This window comes from Cyanistes caeruleus, chromosome 4, assembly GCF_971803275.1.
Source record: "Cyanistes caeruleus chromosome 4, bCyaCae1.hap1.1, whole genome shotgun sequence".
NCBI lineage: Eukaryota > Metazoa > Chordata > Aves > Passeriformes > Paridae > Cyanistes > Cyanistes caeruleus.
Window position 1 is genome coordinate 60,703,068 of NC_141704.1, and position 20,179 is coordinate 60,723,246.

At 40.5% G+C, this 20,179-nt stretch overlaps 1 protein-coding gene across 4 annotated transcripts in view; it reads left to right on the forward strand.

Moving 5' to 3' along the window:
* Positions 1–17,609, forward strand: part of VWF (von Willebrand factor) — a 153,709-nt gene extending 136,100 nt beyond the window's left edge. For all 4 annotated transcript variants that reach the window (XM_086885151.1, XM_086885149.1, XM_086885148.1 and 1 more), the window contains 8 exons: positions 643–826; positions 1,835–1,875; positions 6,610–6,720; positions 9,676–9,774; positions 11,197–11,325; positions 12,902–12,941; positions 15,713–15,810; positions 17,270–17,609. In XM_086885151.1, the coding sequence (XP_086741277.1) occupies positions 643–826; positions 1,835–1,875; positions 6,610–6,720; positions 9,676–9,774; positions 11,197–11,325; positions 12,902–12,941; positions 15,713–15,810; positions 17,270–17,458 (891 nt within the window). In that variant the 3' untranslated portion in view covers positions 17,459–17,609. The remainder of the gene's footprint in view (positions 1–642; positions 827–1,834; positions 1,876–6,609; positions 6,721–9,675; positions 9,775–11,196; positions 11,326–12,901; positions 12,942–15,712; positions 15,811–17,269) is intronic.
* The last annotated feature ends 2,570 nt before the right edge of the window (positions 17,610–20,179 follow it).

The window sequence follows — 20,179 nt, forward strand, 5'->3', positions numbered from 1 at the left end:
GGGTATCTTATCTTCAGTTTTGCTGTTCTTGAAGTGTGTTCAGAGCGGTATCAGTGAAGGAATGAAACGGCAAAGCAGTGAGCAGCTTCTCCCAGCCCTGAACTGTGGCAGCATCTTCCTCCTGGCCTCTGTTGATGTCTGTTCCATAAATACCACTTGAAGTTCCTGCTTTGTATGGCCTGTGGGTGATGATAATAAGAGAACTGTCAACAGGATCTGGTCTTTTCTACATTTGCAAGTGCTTCAAGTCTAGAGGCTATTGTGAAAGCCTCCTTTGGATTTAGCAGCTGATTTGCTGCAGGTTGCAGCAGAAAGAGGGGCTGCTCAGCTGCATTGCAGTGCAGGCAGTCACCATGGAATAAATACAGATTTGTCTCCAGTTAGGAGTGCTTCTCCTTCTTCACATGTTATTTGACCTGTCCCTTTTGTAGGATACTCCTGTAATTCTTATTCTCTACAAATTCAGCATGCTCTATAAAATGGTTGTCACAGTAAGAGTTTGTGGAGAGCTGTTGAGTGACACTGTTCCTGATGCAGTAAATGTGCTTTTGGCAAGCCAGCATCTGGCTGGGGTGGCCTTCCCTCTATCCAGGAGCACAAATACTGCTGCTTGTGTTTAATCTTCTCACAACTTCCTCTCAGGTTGGCACGGAGTGGCGATCCCCCTGGAACCACTGCATTGTCAATGAGTGTGTCCGGGTGAACAATGAAGTTTTTGTGCAGCAAAAGAATGTTTCTTGCACCCAAATGGATGTGCCTGACTGTCCAGAAGGAACTGAGCTGCGCTGTGACCAAGTGATAGACTGCTGTCCATCCTGCAGATGTGGTAAGGTTTGGGGAATGACATATGGGATCACTCTGGCATGAATTGTTTCATGGGGTGATTTTCTGTTTCTCAACAACAATTTTAAAAGTGTCTGTTTTGGAAGCATAGCTCTACCTTGAAGGGCTCCTATGTAATTCAGACACTGAGTACAGAAGCACCTGCTGCTGCATCCAAAGCCCCCTGGGCAAAAGTCGGGGGGGGGATTCTGCCTTGCAGTGCCTGAAGGGAACCCACAGGAAAGATGGAGAGAGACTCTCGACAAGGCCCTGGAGTGACAGGACATGGGGAATGGCTTCACACTGACAGAGAGCAGGGTTAGATTGGATATTGGGAAGAAATTCTTCCCTCTGAGGGTGGTGAGGCCCTGGCACAGGTTGCCCAGAGCAGCTGTGGCTGTCCCATCGCTTGAAGTGTTCCAGGCCAGGTTGGATGGGACTGTGAGCAACCTGGGATAGTGGGAGCTGTCTCTGCCCGTGGCAGGGGAGTGGAACAATATGATCTTTAAAGTCCCTTCCCAGCCAAGCCTATGATTCTATGACTCCTAACATAGTCTTGGCTCAAAAGTCTAAATCAGAACATTTGGGTAATTTGCCTTGGCCTGGGAAGATTCACAGTGACATTTAGTTGACAAGTGTGCAACCACAGGGTGAGGAGGGAGCAGTGGGAGGAAGAAAGGATATATCCTCTCTAATTTGCAGAAAACCTGAGTTCATCTTCTGAGAGTCTGAGGCTTGAACTGGAGGGAGAAGTTTATTTTCTGTCATGTACTTGTTCAAATATAGCTCAGCCAGAGATATTTTTATGCAGCATCATGTATAGCCCTGACAAATTGTTGCCTTTCAAGGTATAATGTAGGGGAGCTCAGTTATGCCTCTTTACAGTGAAACTGGACACAAATTTCCTCAAGCTGGAACTGTACTGAGTCAAAAAAGCATAGCTGTGGATGATTACATCTTGGAAATGTCATTATAATTGTAATGCTAAATGGAATACTTTGTTCTTTTTCAGTACCCCTGAATGGTTGTCTTTTGAATGGCACTGTTATTGGGGTAAGGCACAAATTCCTTTTACTTGTTGAGACTGCAAGATGTTTAAATATATGAACGAGCTTTTGAAAGACATGCTCTTGTCAGAATATACACACACAGAATACAGGGCAGCTTTTTTTCCAGATAGAATCTCTGCAGGTGAGACCTTGGAGTAAGAGCAGTACCAGGGGCCTCAGCATATCTGCGTCCAGCTCCTGACTCTGACAGGATGTTCCTATATGACAATGAGCATCTCTGCAAAATAGGGACAGCAGTGTTTCCTTATCTTGAAGGATGCTTGAAAAGAGTGCTTAGAAACTGTGGTAATCTGGATTTTGTAATGATTTGCAGACTACCAAACACACAGGAAACTCTCTATGATGGTTAATCTCCCAAGTGATCCTTGCCCACTTTGGGGAAGCAAAACTTTCCCATATTTTGCTTAGAGGATAAGCCAGATTAAAGCAAGGATGGAGACTTCCTCCACCTGTGTGGAAGGAGAGGTATCCCTCCTTGGCTATTAGCAGGAACAGGAAAGCTGAGTTTCCTCCCTGTTTGACCTCTTTTCCCTTTCAAGATCCCTGCTGATACGCCCTGTGAGGAAATTTTTTCTCAACTACATATTTAATGGATAGATTAAGACATGTTTAACCCAGCCCATGATAGTGGAAATGATGGGAGTTAAGCATCTGATCTCATTTATGCCGAATTTATCTTTGGAGAGCTCTGTCAATTGTCCATTGTTTCCCTAAATCCACATTCTGGCAGCACCTCTGGTGTCAAAGAGCTCTAACTATTCTCACCATCCCTCAGGGAAACAGGTTCTTTTTAGTAATTTAACCTAACTTTAACCTACTCATTCCTGCTTTGTCTATGCGTGTCTTCCTTTTTCATTTATTCAGAAGTAAATTTACTCAAATTTCTTTATATTTTAGTGGTGTGGCATAGAGAACCTTTCTCCATCTATTTCTTTTGGTTTGGAATGTTTATTTTTTTGTAGTCCAAAGGTAAAAGTTTATCAGTTTTTTAGAGCTAAAGCCATGTCATCCATCATTCTGTGTAGAGATGACTTCCCTATAGAATTAAATCCAAGGAAAAACTCCTGTTTTTCTTGTCAGAAAAGAAAAGCTTTCTTGTCGGAACACTGGTTTAAATGTGATAAATTCTGGAATAATCTACTTTCTCTTTAATCCCTCTACTTGTTTCTTCTATTGTATGTGGTCAGAAATAGTTGGTGTCCTACAAAGACAATATTTGTAGGGAATGTCAAGCAGGACAGTAAGTAGCAGCTCTTGCCAACTTCTCTTATATAGGATTATATATCCCATATATATATATAATTTATGTATTGCAAGCCAAAGCTCTTTCCAGTTGTGTGCTGTTCTGCCATGACCAACTAATTTTTTTCTCCTCCAACAAAATGTTCACCTGATGTGTCAAGCAGAGTACTTTTTCTCCCTTCAGGCATTTAAAAATATTTACAAATAACTTAAACATAAACAAATTTTGAAATAAAATGTTATGTTGAAGGCAAAATGAGAAATGTCTGTGTTTTGAAAACTTCAAAATAAAATCTCAGCTTCTGCAATATCGAAAAAATTTCCTAAAATTTCTTAAAATTAGTTAATTATAAGTAAGTAATACTTACTATATAGTTAATTATCTTACTATAATTACTTAGCTATAACTTACTATAAGTTAATTAGCTGTATGTCTGAAATATTTTGAGCACCTGGTGTCACTACAGCTTTGTCTTGTACTATTCTCTGCTTCAGTGACTGGTTCCAGAGTCCTGGTCAGGAAGGAAGATGCGGTGTCCACAGAAGTTTATACTTCCTGGATTTCAAACCCTTTATGTTGGGTCCTTTAAGAATAGGCTTCAAGTTTCATTTTATATCAAGGGAAAACTTTTCTACATTAACTCCTTCCCTGAATAGTTCCAAGTTTTGAGTCTTTTACTGCATTTCTGGTAATTTACTTTGTCCTTAATCCCTTTAAATTTTTGTCATGTATCTGGTTACCAATATTATATTCCAGTGATTTGGTGTATTGCATACACTCTGCCGTTCTTAACAATGCTGTGGGTTTAACTACAAGCTTCCAAGCAGGTGGCTGTATTTACCAAAAGGATTATCTGTATCTCTCATCTGTTTTCTAAGGCTTTTACTGAGGGGTGTTTCTGAAGGTGATCTGAGCAGATTTGAGCTTTATGCAGATTATTTTTGTGGCAGTGGGTTAGCAGATGTCAACATTTCATTCCAAGCTAGCCAAGAAAGCACAAGATAGGTGTGTTGTATAAAGGGGAAAATCTGTATCAATCCCTTATTTTGTTCAGTTCTGTCATGCTAAGCAAATTTGGGATTGGGGCAAGAGCTTCCCCCAAGAGTTCAAGGCACTTGAACTGTGTGTGAAGATTTCATTTCAACATCTCTAGTAATCCCACTGTTCCTGCCTCTCACAGTGATTGTCACAGGAATTCAGCTTTATCTATTTTGTACTTAATTGCAATGTTAGAACTATTAGAAGATTCCATGAGGAGATCAGTGTTATCAGTTGTGTAGACTACTTCTTTATGATATTAAAGCCTAGATCCACTGAGGCATTCTTTGCTAAACCATGTCATGTGGTCTGCACTAGAACTGTTGCTCTGGTGTCTGACTGCTTTTCAGTTTTGAGCTCAAACAAGAAATCTGGATAATTCAAACAAGAAATCATAGGATATTTGCTCTCCATCTGTTGTGGTGTAACCCCAGCCAGCAGCTACTTGCTCACTCCCCACCAGCAGGATCAAGGAGAGTATGGGAAGGGTAAAAGCGAGAAAACTCCTGGGTTGGGATAAAGATGGTGAAAGTAAAAGCTGTGGAGGCAATACAAAACAAAGAATTTATTCTCTGCTTTCCATGCTTAGGCAAGTTCAGCCTTCGCAGACAAGCAGAATGGTGACTTGGGAAGACAAATGCCATTACTCCAAAGATCCCCCCTTCCTCCTACTCCCCACTGTATATTCCATGATGCCATAAGGTCTGGAATGTCCCTTTGGTCAGTTGGGGTCACCTGTCCCACCTGTGTCTCCTCCCAACCTCCCATGCACCTCTGGTCTCCTCAGCAGCCTGGCAGTAGGAAAAGCAGAAAAGGCCTTGGCTCTGCACAATCTCTGCTCAGCAATAATAACAACAACATTTCTATATTATCAGTCCTGTGTGCAGCACAGATCTAAACCACAGCCCCATTCCAGCCACTGGGAAGGAAATTATCTGTACCCTAGCCAAAACCAGCACACCCTCTCTCCAGCAGCAAATTTTTGAGTGTATCCCCATGCCTTCCTCCACTGAGGTTTTTTAACCTTCCTGATTAATGATAATCACTACAAAAGGTTAAACCTGGAAAGCTGAGGAATCCCATGTTCAGGTCTCAAGCTGAGCTGTTAAAATACAGGGATTTCCCCCTTGGTATTTCCTCTTTTGTCATGCGTTATGTGGAGTGTCCTTTTTCTAGACCTCAGGAGAGTAATTACTGTTACTGGTTATAGTGGCCTGAGGACCTCTGTTGTTAAGGGGCACAGAATAAGAATCGTTACAATTCTGTGCTCAGAATATTTTTTCTTCAGAATATTGGCTCTGAACTACCCATAAATGCATTGCTTTTACACTGTTACTGTGGCCAGCTCCCTGTTCTAGCTCCATTTGTTTAATGAGCATTTAATAATTCTGAAAGGAATCTGAGGATATGCACAGTACCAAGTGAAATTGACGGTGGCATTCCATTAATATCTGAAGCACAATTCAAACCTTTCATAATCTAGCAAAATTGCCTATGTACCTTATTTATTTACCTTTATTAACCTTATTAGTTTCTAGAAGTTTATGAAAATCTTGAGTAGGCTTCTCCCACTTTGTCCCTTCAGCCTTTGTGGTTTGTTATTTTGGGGTTGAAATGTAGGGCTTAGCACTTGGGAGGAAAGAAAGGGTTTGTCTTTAGAATTCCTTTCAGTGCAGGGTAACCAGTTACTGACTCCACATATTTTTGTTTCTTAATGACTTGGCATTTTTTCTCTGCATTTTAAATGTCATTTTTGCTTGCTTTGAAAAGGTGATGGGATTGAGAAAACAAAGTGCTGGGGAAGAGCTCAGGGAATTTGAATTGTGCTCAGCCTGATTTGCTTGTAACTACAAAAAATAGAGTTCTTCAATCAGTAATGCTGTTCGTTCGTGTTTTTTTGGTTTGGTTTTTTTTTTAAAATTTTATTTGTCTTTTCTTAATTTTAAGCTTTTCGGTCTTTAGAGATTCTAAGCAGTGTTGTTACAAAAACAGTAACAAGCAATTTCTGCCCATAATCTGTGGGTTGTGATGGCTCTAGAATAAAAAATTGATCTGAGTTGCCAGATCAATTCATTACACTCAAAAAATGAACTCTTGGCAACCATGTAGTCAGAATAAAAAAAATCTTCTTTATGACTTTCAAGGATCCCTTTCTTGCTTTCTAGATTTTTAAGCAACAAAGAAATACCAGTATCATTTCTCAGATTAAGGACTTCTAAAGGGCTTTCTTGAAAAGTAGCCTCATGCCATGCTGCTTGTTCTGGAGTTAGAGATGAAAAAAATGGGGTCTCTGGAAACTTGGAAACATGGGTTTCTTGTTTCTCTAGCGAAGAATTACAGTGCAAGATTTAATGAAAGAGATTTAACCTGAAGTCACTTGTTTGTCTGGATTTTGCTGGGGAGATGGTCACTGACAAACTGGTTCTGATGTTTCAGCACGGGAGGCGCATGATGGTGGATCAGTGCACGACGTGTGATTGCTTCCAGTCAGCACCTCAGAAATACACTCTGAGATGTACCAAACTGAACTGCCAGGCCTGCCCAGCGGTGAGTGGGAGCAGTCTGGGGGTCTGCTTAGGAATGTGTCTGATGAGAGTCATGTTCTTCCCTATACACACTATGTCTGGTACAGCTCTGGGGCCTCTGGCCTTTCTTCATGTTTTTCTGAGAAGTCTTGGCTCTGTGATCTTTCCATTAATTGGATGATATGCACCAAAATTGATCTAAATCATCAGCATAGCAAAGATGGTACATGGTACTCAGCTCCACAGGCAGATTTTATTGTTTAGTTTAGCTCATTTACCCATTTACCAGTATAAAGTTCGGCAAATCATTTGCAACAGGAACTGCTGAGTCCTCTTTCCTACAGTGTTATCTGCCCCTCCAGGGGCTGGCAGCTCAGACAGATCTCCATACTTCAGGCCTTTCCTATCACTCTACCAAACTGTCTAAAAGCTGGGCTCAGTAGCATCTGTTTGGTTCCCAGGCCATGCCTTTAGTGATTTGAAGTCCCCATCACTTCCCACTGGTTTTTGAAGTCTTTGCTTCTGCTTTGGTGCCATCACCTGCAAGGAATGAGTTTGGCTGAGAAAGAGGGATATAGGGATAATATTCCATTTTTACTCCACTGACCAACAGTGTAGCAGGATTGCTTGATTAGCTCTGCTCAATTGTGTAGTTTTCTCTCTTAGCATCAAGACCTCGAGTAGAGGAGACCTAAGTGAGTTGCAGAGGCTGGTTTGATCTCCCTGTGTCCAAAGAGCACAGACCACCAGCTAAGTTTCACAGAAAAAAGTCTTAAATGCCTCTTCCTCTTCTTTGTCCTTTCCCTGGATAGTGGATGGAGCCCAATGGGCCCAGCCAAAACCAGGGCCTGTGCAAGTGGTGGCCATGGCACCCAAAATCCACATCTCTAATATGAGCATGTGGGATTCCTGGCTGATGTCCAGGAGATGCATACACTGACAGGGTCCCTGCAACACACAGGGGCAGAGTTCTTGATGAGTCCAATCTCCCATCCTGAAGTAGAAGTGGTAACGACTGGAAATGTAGTTAAGTCTCTGTAGAGAGTAACCTCTACCAATAAAAAAAAAAAAGAGCAAGACTGCAGGCTTGAATTATTTCCTTCTACCCCTTTTTTGAAGAATTGTCAACAGTGTCCCAGCTGGCCTGTTGTGAGTAGAAAAATGATGATGTGACTTCCAGGGACAGGTCAGTGGTTAGGACAACCCAAGACTAGCCAGTTTCATGTGGAGAATGCAGCTCAGATAATTCCTAACTGTTCCACTTGTCCACTGGGCCATCAAACTGGCCTTGACCCCTTTTATTTGGTGGTGTAGATGTAGCCTGTGACAAAAAGGACAATCTGGAATATTGTTTCTATGTTCTAGACCCTAATATCACCCCTTCTGTGAGGTTTGATTATAGACATAGGCTTCTGAAGGGAAAATAAATTGCCATGCTCCGTGCTGAGCATCTTTCTCAAAGATCATCTCATCTTTCTGGCAGATCCATGAAAAAAACCCCAAACAGATACACTTGATATACTTGTGGCCAGAGATGTGTGCATGTGTATGTTCCCACACAAAGACACACAAACATCCATTCTTGCTGCTCAATGCAAGGATCCAGCTGTAGAACTTAAAGGTAGAGGAGTCAATATAATATATAATAAAAAGTAAGATGGGGAAACATTCCTCTCCTGATTCTTTCACCACCCACACATTTCCCAAACAGCTCCATTTCCCCACGTGACCCAGACTAGACGGAAAACCCTGAAGTAAAGGCCATTTCCAGTTGGGCTTATTAAAGACTGTGAACTTGTGTTTGTGGAGATGTGCAGCCACCCAAGGGAAGTTGCAGGTCTAGGACTATATATTCCTTCCTAGCCATTGTAATGAATTTGTGGGGCTTGAGGGAAAAAAAAAATCAAGTAAGATACAGAATGTCTTCATCCACCTAAGGCCAGTGGGATTCATACACTTCACAGGATCTTTCCTGTCTCAAAGCATTTGACTTCATGCTATACCCAGATTAAAAGCAATTCCTTTCTAATGAATAAAATGTAACAGTACAAATGGGTTAAGAGTACCAAGTCTCTCAGGAGCACCTGCTTTCTCCTGGATGCCGAAGCTGTGTAAGGAAAAGCACTGGCAATTGAAGTGCAGCCAACTCCAGCAGATTCTGCTCAGCAGGGTTATTTTTTTGGTCATTTTATGACCTGCTTTAGGTGCTTATATTTTTGCTAGTAGGAAAGTTCATCTAAGTAACAATGAACTACGTTTTCCCCCAATGATTTAATACTAACCACCCCTCCCTAAATTCTCTTTCTATAAAAAACATATGGATAACATGCATGCCTTCACTGAACCAAAAAGTATTTGTTTTCTTAAAAATGTTTATCTCATCATAAGCAGCTGTTGGTTATCTGGAGCAGCTGGGGACATTACTATGGGACATTTCATGTGTCAGCTCAGTTCCTTTCTGCTTGGTTTAGTTTTTTCCTTTCCATTATCCACTCTATACCTTTCTGTCTCTGCACCTAGTGCTGCTCATTCCTCTATGCTCTGTCACGTTTTTTCCCTTCATGCCACATGATTTTCCCTTCAGTGCTCTTTGTGGAGCTCTGTTATTTTCCTTTTCTTTCTTTCTTTTCCCCTTTTATTATATTGTACCTTCTCTTATGCTGTTGTACTCTCTGGTACTATCAAGCCATTTTCTTTTTCTTTCCATACTCCAAATTTTCCAGCTTAGCCTTATTCTGCCCTTTCTCTGCCCAACGCTTACTGGATATTTTGCCCTTTTCTCTCCAGTTTCATAATTTCCAACTGCTTTTCCATGTTCCACTGTGAAGAATTCATTGGTTTTACTGAGTAGCATTTTTCTGGCTATGACTGTCTACTGAATCTTACTTTTTTTTAAAAAAAAACCAATGTCTTACAATAAATATAGGATCCATGCTTCAAACAAAATAAACCCAGCAAAATGTCCTTCACCTTCTAGAACTACAGAAGGCAGGAAATCCCTGGCTCTTGCTGTGGAAAATGTGTGCCGACTTCATGTAGCATCAGGCTGAGAGATGGAAGGGTTCAATATCTTCAGGTAAGTTTTAAGCACCCTTTTATTTATGAGTAAATGTAAATGTATCATCCACTTCTATTGAACCCCAGGGAAGAACATTTTTCTTCCTTTTTGATTAGGTAGCATGGTGGTTTTTTGTATCTCAGAATAACTGATCAAGGAAAGTAATTTGTTTGTAAATGAAAAAATAGGAGACTTCATACCGCAGTGCAAATTCTAGAGAGGCATTCTAGATTCAAGAATATTATCAAGGACTATGACCTCAAACAGGTATTTAGAAGAAATGAAAAGCCTACTTTAAATGTGAAATAGTTAAGTTGAAAATATGAATTTTGAGAAACTGCTCCAGCATAGAATCATAGAATGGGTTGGGTTGGGTTGGGTTGGGTTGGGTTGGGTTGGGTTGGGTTGGGTTGGGTTGTGGAAGGGACCTCAAACATCACCTTGTCCCAATGCCCTGCCATGGGCAGGCACACCTTCCAACAAAGCAGGTTGCTCAGAGCCACATCCAGCCTGGTCTTAATGCATGATATGTTCTTAAACAGGAGTGGATATTTTTCTGGTTAAACCCCATCCTCTGTCACAAGAGACAACATCTAAAATTTTCTTTTATTCCATTCCTGTGAAAAGTCTTAGGTGGGGAGAGTATGGGAAGAGCCACAAAGCTGGGGAAGGCTCTGGAGCACCAGGAGGGGCTGAGGGAGCTGGTAAAGGGGTTCAGCCTGGAGAAAAGGAGGCTCAGAGGGAACCTTCTGGCTCTGCACAACTCCCTGCCAGGAGGGGACAGCTGCGGGGGGTTGGGCTCTGCTGCCAGGGAACAAGGGACAGGATGAGAGGAAACAGCCTTGAGTTACACCAGGGGATGTTTAGATTGGATATTAAATTTTTCCTTCATGGGAAGCATTGTCCAGCTTTGGCACAGGCTATTCAGGGCAGTAGTTGAGTCACCAGCCCTGGAGGGATTTTAAGAATGTGTGGATGTGGCTCTTAGAGATGCGGTTTTGTGGTGGACTTGGTTGGCAGTGGGAGGTTAATGGCTGGACTTGTTCTTAAGGGTTTATTCCAACCTAAATGATTTGGTGAGTATGGGGGTGTGGGTTTATATATATTTTCTAAAGAAGTTCCTCACTCACCCAAAAGGTAAATAATTGTATATATGTCTCTTTAAAAGACAGATCATAGGCTAGACTCCCAAATCTCTCACTTAGAGAAGATTTTTTCCCCTAAGTTAATGGAAATTTCTTCCCTGACAAAAGCTGGAAAAGGTCAGGTTTGGGCAGAGCTGTGATCAATATGGCCATGGAATTTAACAGAAGATAATGACTTTTTTGATAAATGTCACCACCATGGTACTTTAATTGAGACATCAGCAAAGGAATATTCTGAAAACTTCCTGTCCCCTGTTGTTTCTGTGTAAAGCTAACACTCCTTCAATCTTTCCAGGCAAATACATCCCTTCAGGATGGCTGTGACAGTCACTCCTGTAGAGTAAATGAGAGAGGGGAATTTATCTGGGAAAGGAAAATCACTGGCTGTCCTCCATTTGATGCCAGAAGATGCTTGGCTGAAGGAGTAAGTAGTGAAATGGGGCCTATTTCCAGGTTTCTTAATGGACTCATGTTTCTGGTACCTTCTGTGTGCTGGGATGGGAAACCCCAACATTCTCCCAATACCTTGCCTAAACTGGATTTGAACTTTCTCTGAAACTCAGAAAGATGTAGGTTTTCTCTATTTTAAAATATAAGCTGGCTTTTTGTGGGACTGTGCTGACATAATTCTGTTATGAATACAAGGCTGAATATTTGAAGTATCAAACATTTGCAAGTGGTGCTTCTAACAATGTTCTTGGTTTGGGATCCACAGCAAAAACTGTGTGGACAATGACACAAACTGAGAAGTATGCATATGAAATGCTAAGATACTTTTTCTCTGCTGTTACATGAGGTTAGGGAAAGGAGTTTTCACAGTGCTGTAAGGAAGATCAAACTTCCACAATTGCAGGATAAAATTGTTTAGCAGGATAAACACTTTACAGAGTATTCACCCATCTTTCTTGTGATTTGTAGTTAATAGACACTGAGGAGCAGAGTGAGTGTGAGTGTAGCACATGGGGCCCTGATTTTGTTTATCTGTCAGGTTTCACACATCTTAAAGGTATTTATATCCACCTGTTCCCATTTTCTTGGGCATGGCAGGAAGCAGGGAACCTTTAATAAAGCTTATGTCCAAACCACTCTGCTCATACACATGAAACAAATGGAGGATTTGTTATATATGATGTGGGAAAAAATAAAGCTTCTACAGGACATTTCTCACATTGTGAAATTATAATACACAGTTTTGTTGTAAAAACAAAGATTTAGAAAAAAAAAATGCTGCATTATATTACAGGCTTGGGGTTATTATCATATTCAATGATGTTAATGGAAAATCAGTGAAAAACAGTTTACTTTTTAAACAAAATTTCTCAAACTGCATTTATTCTTCTTCTATCTCCCCCCAAAAGAAATATTTCAGCTATAAAATTAGTATTTTTCATCTTGTTGCAGACCAAAATTTTAGGGTTTTTAATTAAAAAAGCCTCCAAAATTAGCATGTAAGCTCAGGGGTTTAGTGTAACAGTGGCATCACCCTGCAGTGTAAAACATTTCTTCATTTTCTCTTTCACTATAGTTTTTCAATAATTTGCACATTACATATATTTCTGAGAATTATTTTCTGGATGGTAGCAAAGAAACAAGTAACATGAAGTTCTTCGGCCTTTAAAACTTCCTTGACAGATGTGATATTTCTTAAACAGATATAAGACTTGAATGTTACTGGTTTTATCCTTCTGGTTTCCAGGAATTTATTTGTATTTAATGTCTTTATTTTAGAAAGCTCCTAATAGAAGGTGACAGCGATATTTTCAGGTGTTGAACTTGCTAATAAGTCAATTACTTCCAATTAACTACCAGCAAATACCATCCCAAATTCAAAATCTTAAAATTAATGAAGATTATTAATGTAGATTTGTGATTTTGTATAATATAGAAATTCATGGTTTGTTTTTTTTTTTTTCCTAGTACCCTGATTTCTACATCTTCTTTCAGCAGAAGTGTTATCACTTGTGTCAAAATTTGAATTTTCTTGGTTTTTTTCATTTTAGGGCAGAATAGCAAAAATTGGCAACACTTGCTGTGACACATGTAAGTAAACAATCCAGAAATCTGAAAAAGTATGAAAAAGGCAGAGTGTGTAAGTACCTACATTTTCAGTATTATGCAGTGTAATGAAACAGAGCTTAGCAGTGTCGTTATAATAAACCATCAAAGAAGTCCACCCTCTGACTGGGATGCTGCTGTCATGTTTTGTTATCTAGAGCACGTGTTTTGACAGTATTCCCAAATGCTTAGAAAGAAATAGATATTCTCCATATTTTATGCAGATGTTAATTATGAATGTTTTATTTTATTGTTCATCTGGTAATAACAGGAACAGTCCTGCACATACAGCCTGACAAGTCACATAAACTGATACTACTGAATAAGTGAGGAAAACACTTCATGAATAATTTATCAACTTAAAATTAATTAATCAAAAAAGTCTAGCGCTGGTGGCAGTAATGTTTTTGATAACATATTAACCAGAAATAGTAGGGGAAAAGCATTCCTATGGAAGACTGACTGCTTCTTAAATTTGGCAGTTTAGAAGCCAATTCTGCAACTCTTAATTTCATGCATCTTTGTGTGGATAATCCAAATGTCAGTCAAGCTGTGAGAGTAGGACGGGTTTGCTTACATAAGGAAGGATTGCAGGGTTGGGTTCTCATTTCTAAAATGAATCTCTGAGGCATTTGTGAACAGATAACCTCTCAGTTTTCTCCTTTGAAAGTAAAAAATAATACTGTAGCTTATATAAAATTAAAAAAAAAGATAACAAAGGATTGAAATTCTCTTTTAAGGTCAGACTATCAGCATCTTGCCTCTGTTATGTCTTTTAATTTTCTTATTTTTGCTATGCATGTGCTCATAAATAAAAGATGGCCAGCATAGCAGCCCATCACCACACTGGCACAGGAGCTGCTGCAATAATACCCCTGATGAAGGATGGTAACTCCTAGGGAGTTTGCAGCCTTTGCTTGTCTGGATAATCACTGAGCTCTGGCTTGAGAGACAGAAAGCTATTGAGAGACTGTCATCAAATGGATCAAACAGGTAATTTGGTTAGGGGAGCTTTAATCTACCAGGCTACAAGTAAGAAACACTCAAAATTATTTATTAACAAAAACAGATTTTGAGATTTAAAAGACAGGCTAGTGGGCAGGCTCTAGTAATTGTGAGTGCCAATCACTGTAATCAGGAGAAACTAATTCCAAATGAGCGCAGATCAATTCATAGATTTATTTAACAAGTAATTTAAAAGTGATAGCTCCCTGCAGCGGCAAAGGCGAACTGATCTAAGGGATGTACTGTATGCCTAAAACCTCCCATACTGAATGGATCTTCAAATCCTTATTCCCAATGATGTTTTGTCTGGATGTAGCTCAGTTTCTCATGGACATATATTACGTTATCTTCCAAGGTCTTGAGAGAGTCTGTCTTTTAGATGTCTCTGTGCCATAAAGAATTGGGAAAAAAACTTGTTCCCTCAAGTCCAGGCTGAAGCCTTTGGCTTAGCAATCGGTTGAGGAGCCAGCTTCCTTTCGGGAATTTTTTAGTGTGTCTGAGGGCATTGTTCCAGCTTTTAAGTTTGTGGGAACACACAAGTGAACAGGTCTTGTTTTCTCATGAGATTTTTGTGGTATTAGCCACAGGACTTGATAATGGGCAAAGGATAGTCCTTATTTTTTCACTTAAGAAAGAAGTTGTGTCTGTTTCTCACCTCTTTTCTCTGTTGATCTCAATCTCACATGTCTTGTTAAGTTACAAGCACTTGCCTTTGCAGAGGAGGCAGAGTCAACAAAAAAAAGTAAATAACAGAGGTAAATTAACTAGAGAACAAGTTGATAAGTCAGGATCAGAAAGGGGATGAAGCTGTGTTGAGGCTCATGACTTTTTTTTTTGGTGCTTTTCAATTGTGTGAATAGCTGTCCTTTCAGGTGGACAATTTTTGTAAATGAGTGGTGAAATCATTAAAAGAGAAAGGGCATTTCCAGCCCTGGAACCAGAAATAAGCTGCTTTTTTTTTTCTTTTTTTAAATTAAATTTAAGGTTTTAGCAAAGCAGAGTAAATTTGGTACCAACATTCTGATGGGAAGTTGTGTTTGCTGGTAGGAAGATGGATACCTTCCCTTTGTGTATGTACTTAGTTGTGCAGTTGCCCTGCTGAATTCCTTCAACTTTCTGAAATGCTTTTGTGTAGTACCTAAAAATCAGTCCCATATTCTGCTAAACATGGAAATTTCATTGGTTAGCTAGAAATGAGTATGAGTAGGAGCCTGTCTGTTCACAGAGACATAAAACTATAGTAACGCTACAAAGACCAGCTGTTTGTGCACAAAATACCCACTGAAAAAACGCATTGGCTCCTTCACAAGTTTTTAAATGCAGACCAAAACATGCAAAAGTTCAGAAGAAGATATTCTGGTTTAGTTTGTATTTGAGTATATTAATAATGAGGTTCTCTTTGAAAGTGGGGGAACAGAATCCCTGTTGTTTACCAGAGTTAACAGGAGAATTGTCTAGGACCAGGGAAGAGGTTGATGTTAGATGGCCAAGGTGACTTTAAAACAAAGCAGTCAATTGAAAGGAAACTTGAGGGAAACCCTCCCCTAGTGGAATTTCAGGGCTACAGTGTGAAATAGTCACACAACTCTACATTAATTACTTTAAGGAGACACACCAGCTAGGGATTTTACCAGGAATAACATTTCACTGATGGCAATTTCAGGAGTAAAGGAAAGTGAGTTACAAAAAGCAATTGTCAGCAGTGTCAAACACTTTTTTTTCTTTTTCTTTTTTTTTTTTTTACTTGGTAGGTGTGGAGGTGGAATGTCATACAGTTAGCACCAGACTGCAGTATGGGAATATCAATGGATGTGTGGCTGAAAAGGAGGTGCCCATTTCTCATTGTGAGGTAAATAACAAAAATCAACCCCCCTCTGCCCCAAGACCTTCTCTTTCCCTTTCCTAGAAGGAAACATTTTCCTTCATCATGATTTCACTTCAGTAAGTGGAGCATCAGTTTCTCATTGATTGACTTGGTGTTAAGCTCATTGGCACTTATTTCCTGAAGTTATTTGGTGATGCTGAATTTTCCTTAGTCAAACCAGCATGTAAAAAGGCACATGTGTTAGACACAAAGGCTTCCTTCATCTCTTCCACTTCTTCCACTCTCTTGCTTCCATCAGAAATTAATGACTATGAAGTAGCTCTGTTAGGAGTTTCTACATTACAAAAAAAGGAATTTTTATCTTCACATTTGTGAAACTGATTTTCAGCTCTGAGTCTGTAGTTAAGCACTGAGCATCTGTGTTGATTAGGGGAATTTAAATAGGTATTTAGATAAATGACACTTTAAACCACCTTTACACCTGAGTGCCAAGATTTGACTTGTGTGCCCTATAAGCTCTGGGATTCCTCTGTTAGCCATAGCGCCAAGCTGTTGTGTTCTAAATGTCTTGTGTCTTCCATAATCAGATTAAAAGTCTAATTTCCAGCCCATCACTGCTTACACCTTATACGGCAACTTCCTTTTAAAACAGGAGCATAACTTCCCTTCTGGGTGTTCCCATCTCTGCTCTTACCAACATTACCACGCCCAATACAAGGATTTTAATCAACCCTTGTGTGCAGTCCAAGTTATGGCATAACTAATAATTCTTAACCTCTTGTCCTGTCTACAAAGTAAATGATTCTTAGTCATAAAGTCATGAGTATTGCTGTTTCTCCTGCAGAAGAGCAGATTTTATACTGGGAATAAATAGTAGTAAGTACACTTTTTCTAAAGTTCTCCCTGATAATGATAGGATATTTTAATTTAATTAGACTGGGAAATAAGAGCACAAAGCCACCAACGGAAATGGACTTCGACAGAGTGTTATGTGGGGCTACATGTTTTTACATCATGAAGGCTTATAGCTACAGGCACTGACAGCTTGGTCTAAATTAGTTAAGTGGCCAGACAAGCAGAAAAGAAAAAATAGCACTAGCAGGGCAACAGTGGGTGTATGGGCTGCAGCATTTGGGCTGAAGCACTTTCTGAATGCATGATAACCACATCTGCTCAGAAGCCAACACCATAGCTCTGGACATTCCCTATGAGATTTTAAATTCTGGGGCTTTTTTTTTTTTTTTTTTTTTTGTGTGTGTGAGAGCAGTTTCTTCACCTCTCCTTTGCTCTGCTTATGTTCATAAGAAGTTACTCTTTGAGCAGCACCCCACAGTCTGAAGTCAGGTAGCTGTTTCTGAGTTCATGTTTTACAGCAGAGCACAGAAGCTAGACAAATTCACCCATGGATTTTGAAGGAAAGAAACAGGATTCTGAGTGCAATGAGGCTGTGTTCAAACTCCAGCTCTCTTCTTTTTCCATTTAGGGCAAGTGCAGAAGCACCACCAGGTACTCTGCTCAGACAGGGCAGTGGGAAGACCAGTGCAGCTGCTGTACAGCCACTCAGACCACCATGGTGACGATCCCCCTGCGGTGTCCCAATGGGACCATGGTGCAGCACTACATCCCTTCTGCCTCGCTGTGTGAATGCCTTGCTCGCAAGTGCACACCATGAATATTGCCCAGAAGCCCAGTTGCTTAATCTGAAGCTTTATGATGGAGGAACTTCACAATGCAAGCCTCATTTTCTTTGTACACTGCCTTATCCATTAGAATCCTGAATAATTGTATTGGCACAGCAAACAATAAAGCTTACCAGCACAACAGAACACAGTATGATTCATCTTGGGGTGGATTGTAGGAGGGAGATTCCCTTCATTTCACTGTGGAAATTAATCTGCATTATTGAAAAAAAAACCAAAAGGAAAACCCCAAATAAATCACGCTTGGAAGCAGTTGCTTATACTTAACATTTCCCAAATAATTTAGTATTGTCTGCAGAGACATTACACTTTCATTCCCCACTTCAGCCCTTAGTGACACACTATAGACTTGTAATTTTTTGCTCTTTTTCCTCCCATTCTTTTCAGGCAGTACCGTAATTACGGAATAAGGCTTCAGAGTAAGAGTAGGATGTTCTTGGTACACAAGCAATACTGGTTGTGGCTCAGACAACCAAATGTATTTCTGTAGTACATATACATGTTTCTCCTGAAGCTGAATGCAAAAGAAACTGTGCTGGGGACAGGCTGTGTAAATTCTGCTAGTCCTCAGGACTTGTGTACAAGGTTAAGGACAGCTCTTAATTCAGCCCTTGTCCAGACCAACTTGAGGAGGAAGCTTAGTGGTTATCTCCCTTATTTCCCTGTGCCTGAACTTCACCTGTTGCATTTGTTCCAAAAATTGGAATTAATTTAGAGGCAGAATTTGCAGTGGCAGGTTTAATTTAATTACTGTTGCAAGGCATATATTTACAAGGATTTAAATTCTACTTTCTCTAATTGGGCCATGGAACACAAAAGATTCTCCAGAGTGTTGTTGGTCCTGGAGGAATCTTGTGTCACTGAAGCAGTTTCATTGGGAAGTACTAATTTCTCAAAAATATGAGAGAGGGAGGACTGTTATTTCCATGTGTATTTTTGAAAGACAAGAATTATTCAAGCTTCATATTTAACTAAAAATTTTAAAATAATGAATGTCATTATGACATGGTTAAATGGGCCAATGCATCTCCTCATATGCTCCCTTTGGGAATGTCGTGGTTTAGGGCAAATTTGGGAGAAAACATCCAAATGGAGTCCCCCCAGAAAAGCAAATCCAAGCAGCCCTCCCCCCAAATGGTTCGAGAAAAGAGATTTCCTAGGAGAGAAGTGGAAAAAAACTGTTTAACAGAAATTGAATAATATTAAACAATAAAACCTCTCGGTGTTTGCTGGATAGGAAGAAGTCCTTTTCATGTGGTGTAGCTCAGCTTGCTCAGTCTCTCATCATTCCCTTCGGTGCTGTTAAGTGCCAAGGCCCAGGCCCCATTGAGTCACAGGCATGAGCTCCCGGGGTTTGGCTGGGTTTTCAGTCCAGAGCAGGTTTGCACAGATCCAAGAAAAAAAAGAACCAGGGAACTCCTCTGCCTCATCTAGCTAAAACTAACTAAAAGCAAAGGAGAGAGCTCTGTCCCGCTCTCTGTCCATGCTGGAGACGACACAGTCCAGGCCCGGATGGATGTCCAGGATGCGGGATGCGGGGAAGTGATGGTTTTCCTCAACACAAACTGTGGTTTCTTCTTCCCCCTCTTTGCTCTCGGAGCCAGTCTTAGAGGTGCAGAACTTTAATGTGTAACAAACCAGGCGACTGGGGATGCAAGCATCATAAAGTCACTCCAGGACAGGGAACAAACAAAAACTTCTTTGCTTTGAATATAAAAGGTAAGTTGCATTCCTTTTTTAGAAACCAGGCAGAGACAGAGACAAGAAGTTCCCAGGCTTGGGTTTAAAGGTGGTATTCACAAAGGTGATCTCACTTTTCAGTGGTCCAAAATGCCGTCAGTTCTCCAAACTGGCCAGCTATTGGTCAGGTCTCAAGCAGAGAAGAAACTCCCCACAGCCTCTCTTGAGGAGTCACTTTTGTGGGTATTTCCCACTTTTTTTCCTAGATGCCAAACTATCACATCCCTGCTCCTTCTCTCTTGCCAGTCAGCTGTGGATTCAACACACCCTGAATTGTGAGCCCTTTTTGTTTTATTATTATTTCAAGACATCCTTTATTGCTGCACAGAGTAGAAGTGCAGGCCTTCCATGCATCTCTGTGTCTTCTGCTATAGGGCACAATAACACGAGAGAGAAACCCAGTTTTAATTGGCACCAGCTGCACTTGCTGCAGTAGATTTGTCACCAGTTTACTTCCACCCTCACACCAGTTCCGTCCTGTAGCTGCCTCAAGATATTAAGCTCCCTGACAGATGGATTTGGGTCAGTCAACAGTTCATCTGGAGTTGAAGCTCAGCAATTCAGGAATCAGCAGATCAGGAATAGCAACCTTCAACATCAGAAGGGGCAGAGAGAAGGGATGGATTTGGAGAAAAAGGCAAATGTCATCCTCTTCCACTTACCATGGCTGGGATGTCCCTTTGTTTCATTTTGTGCCCTTACCCAGATTGACCCTTCTTAGCTTGTGAAAGCTGACAGGATTGCAGCCTAAGGCTTTGTGGCTACAAACACATCTTCTAATTAGATAATTAATTGTATGAGTCAGTGCAATGCAGCCCATGAGGAGAGCACTTACTGGCTTTACTTACAGCAGGGAGTTCTGGCGACTTCGGTGTGGTCTAGATGTTACTCAGGCCTGACTACTACCTGTGTATTCCAAGCCCCCATCATGAGCAAGGCCAGAATGATCGTCC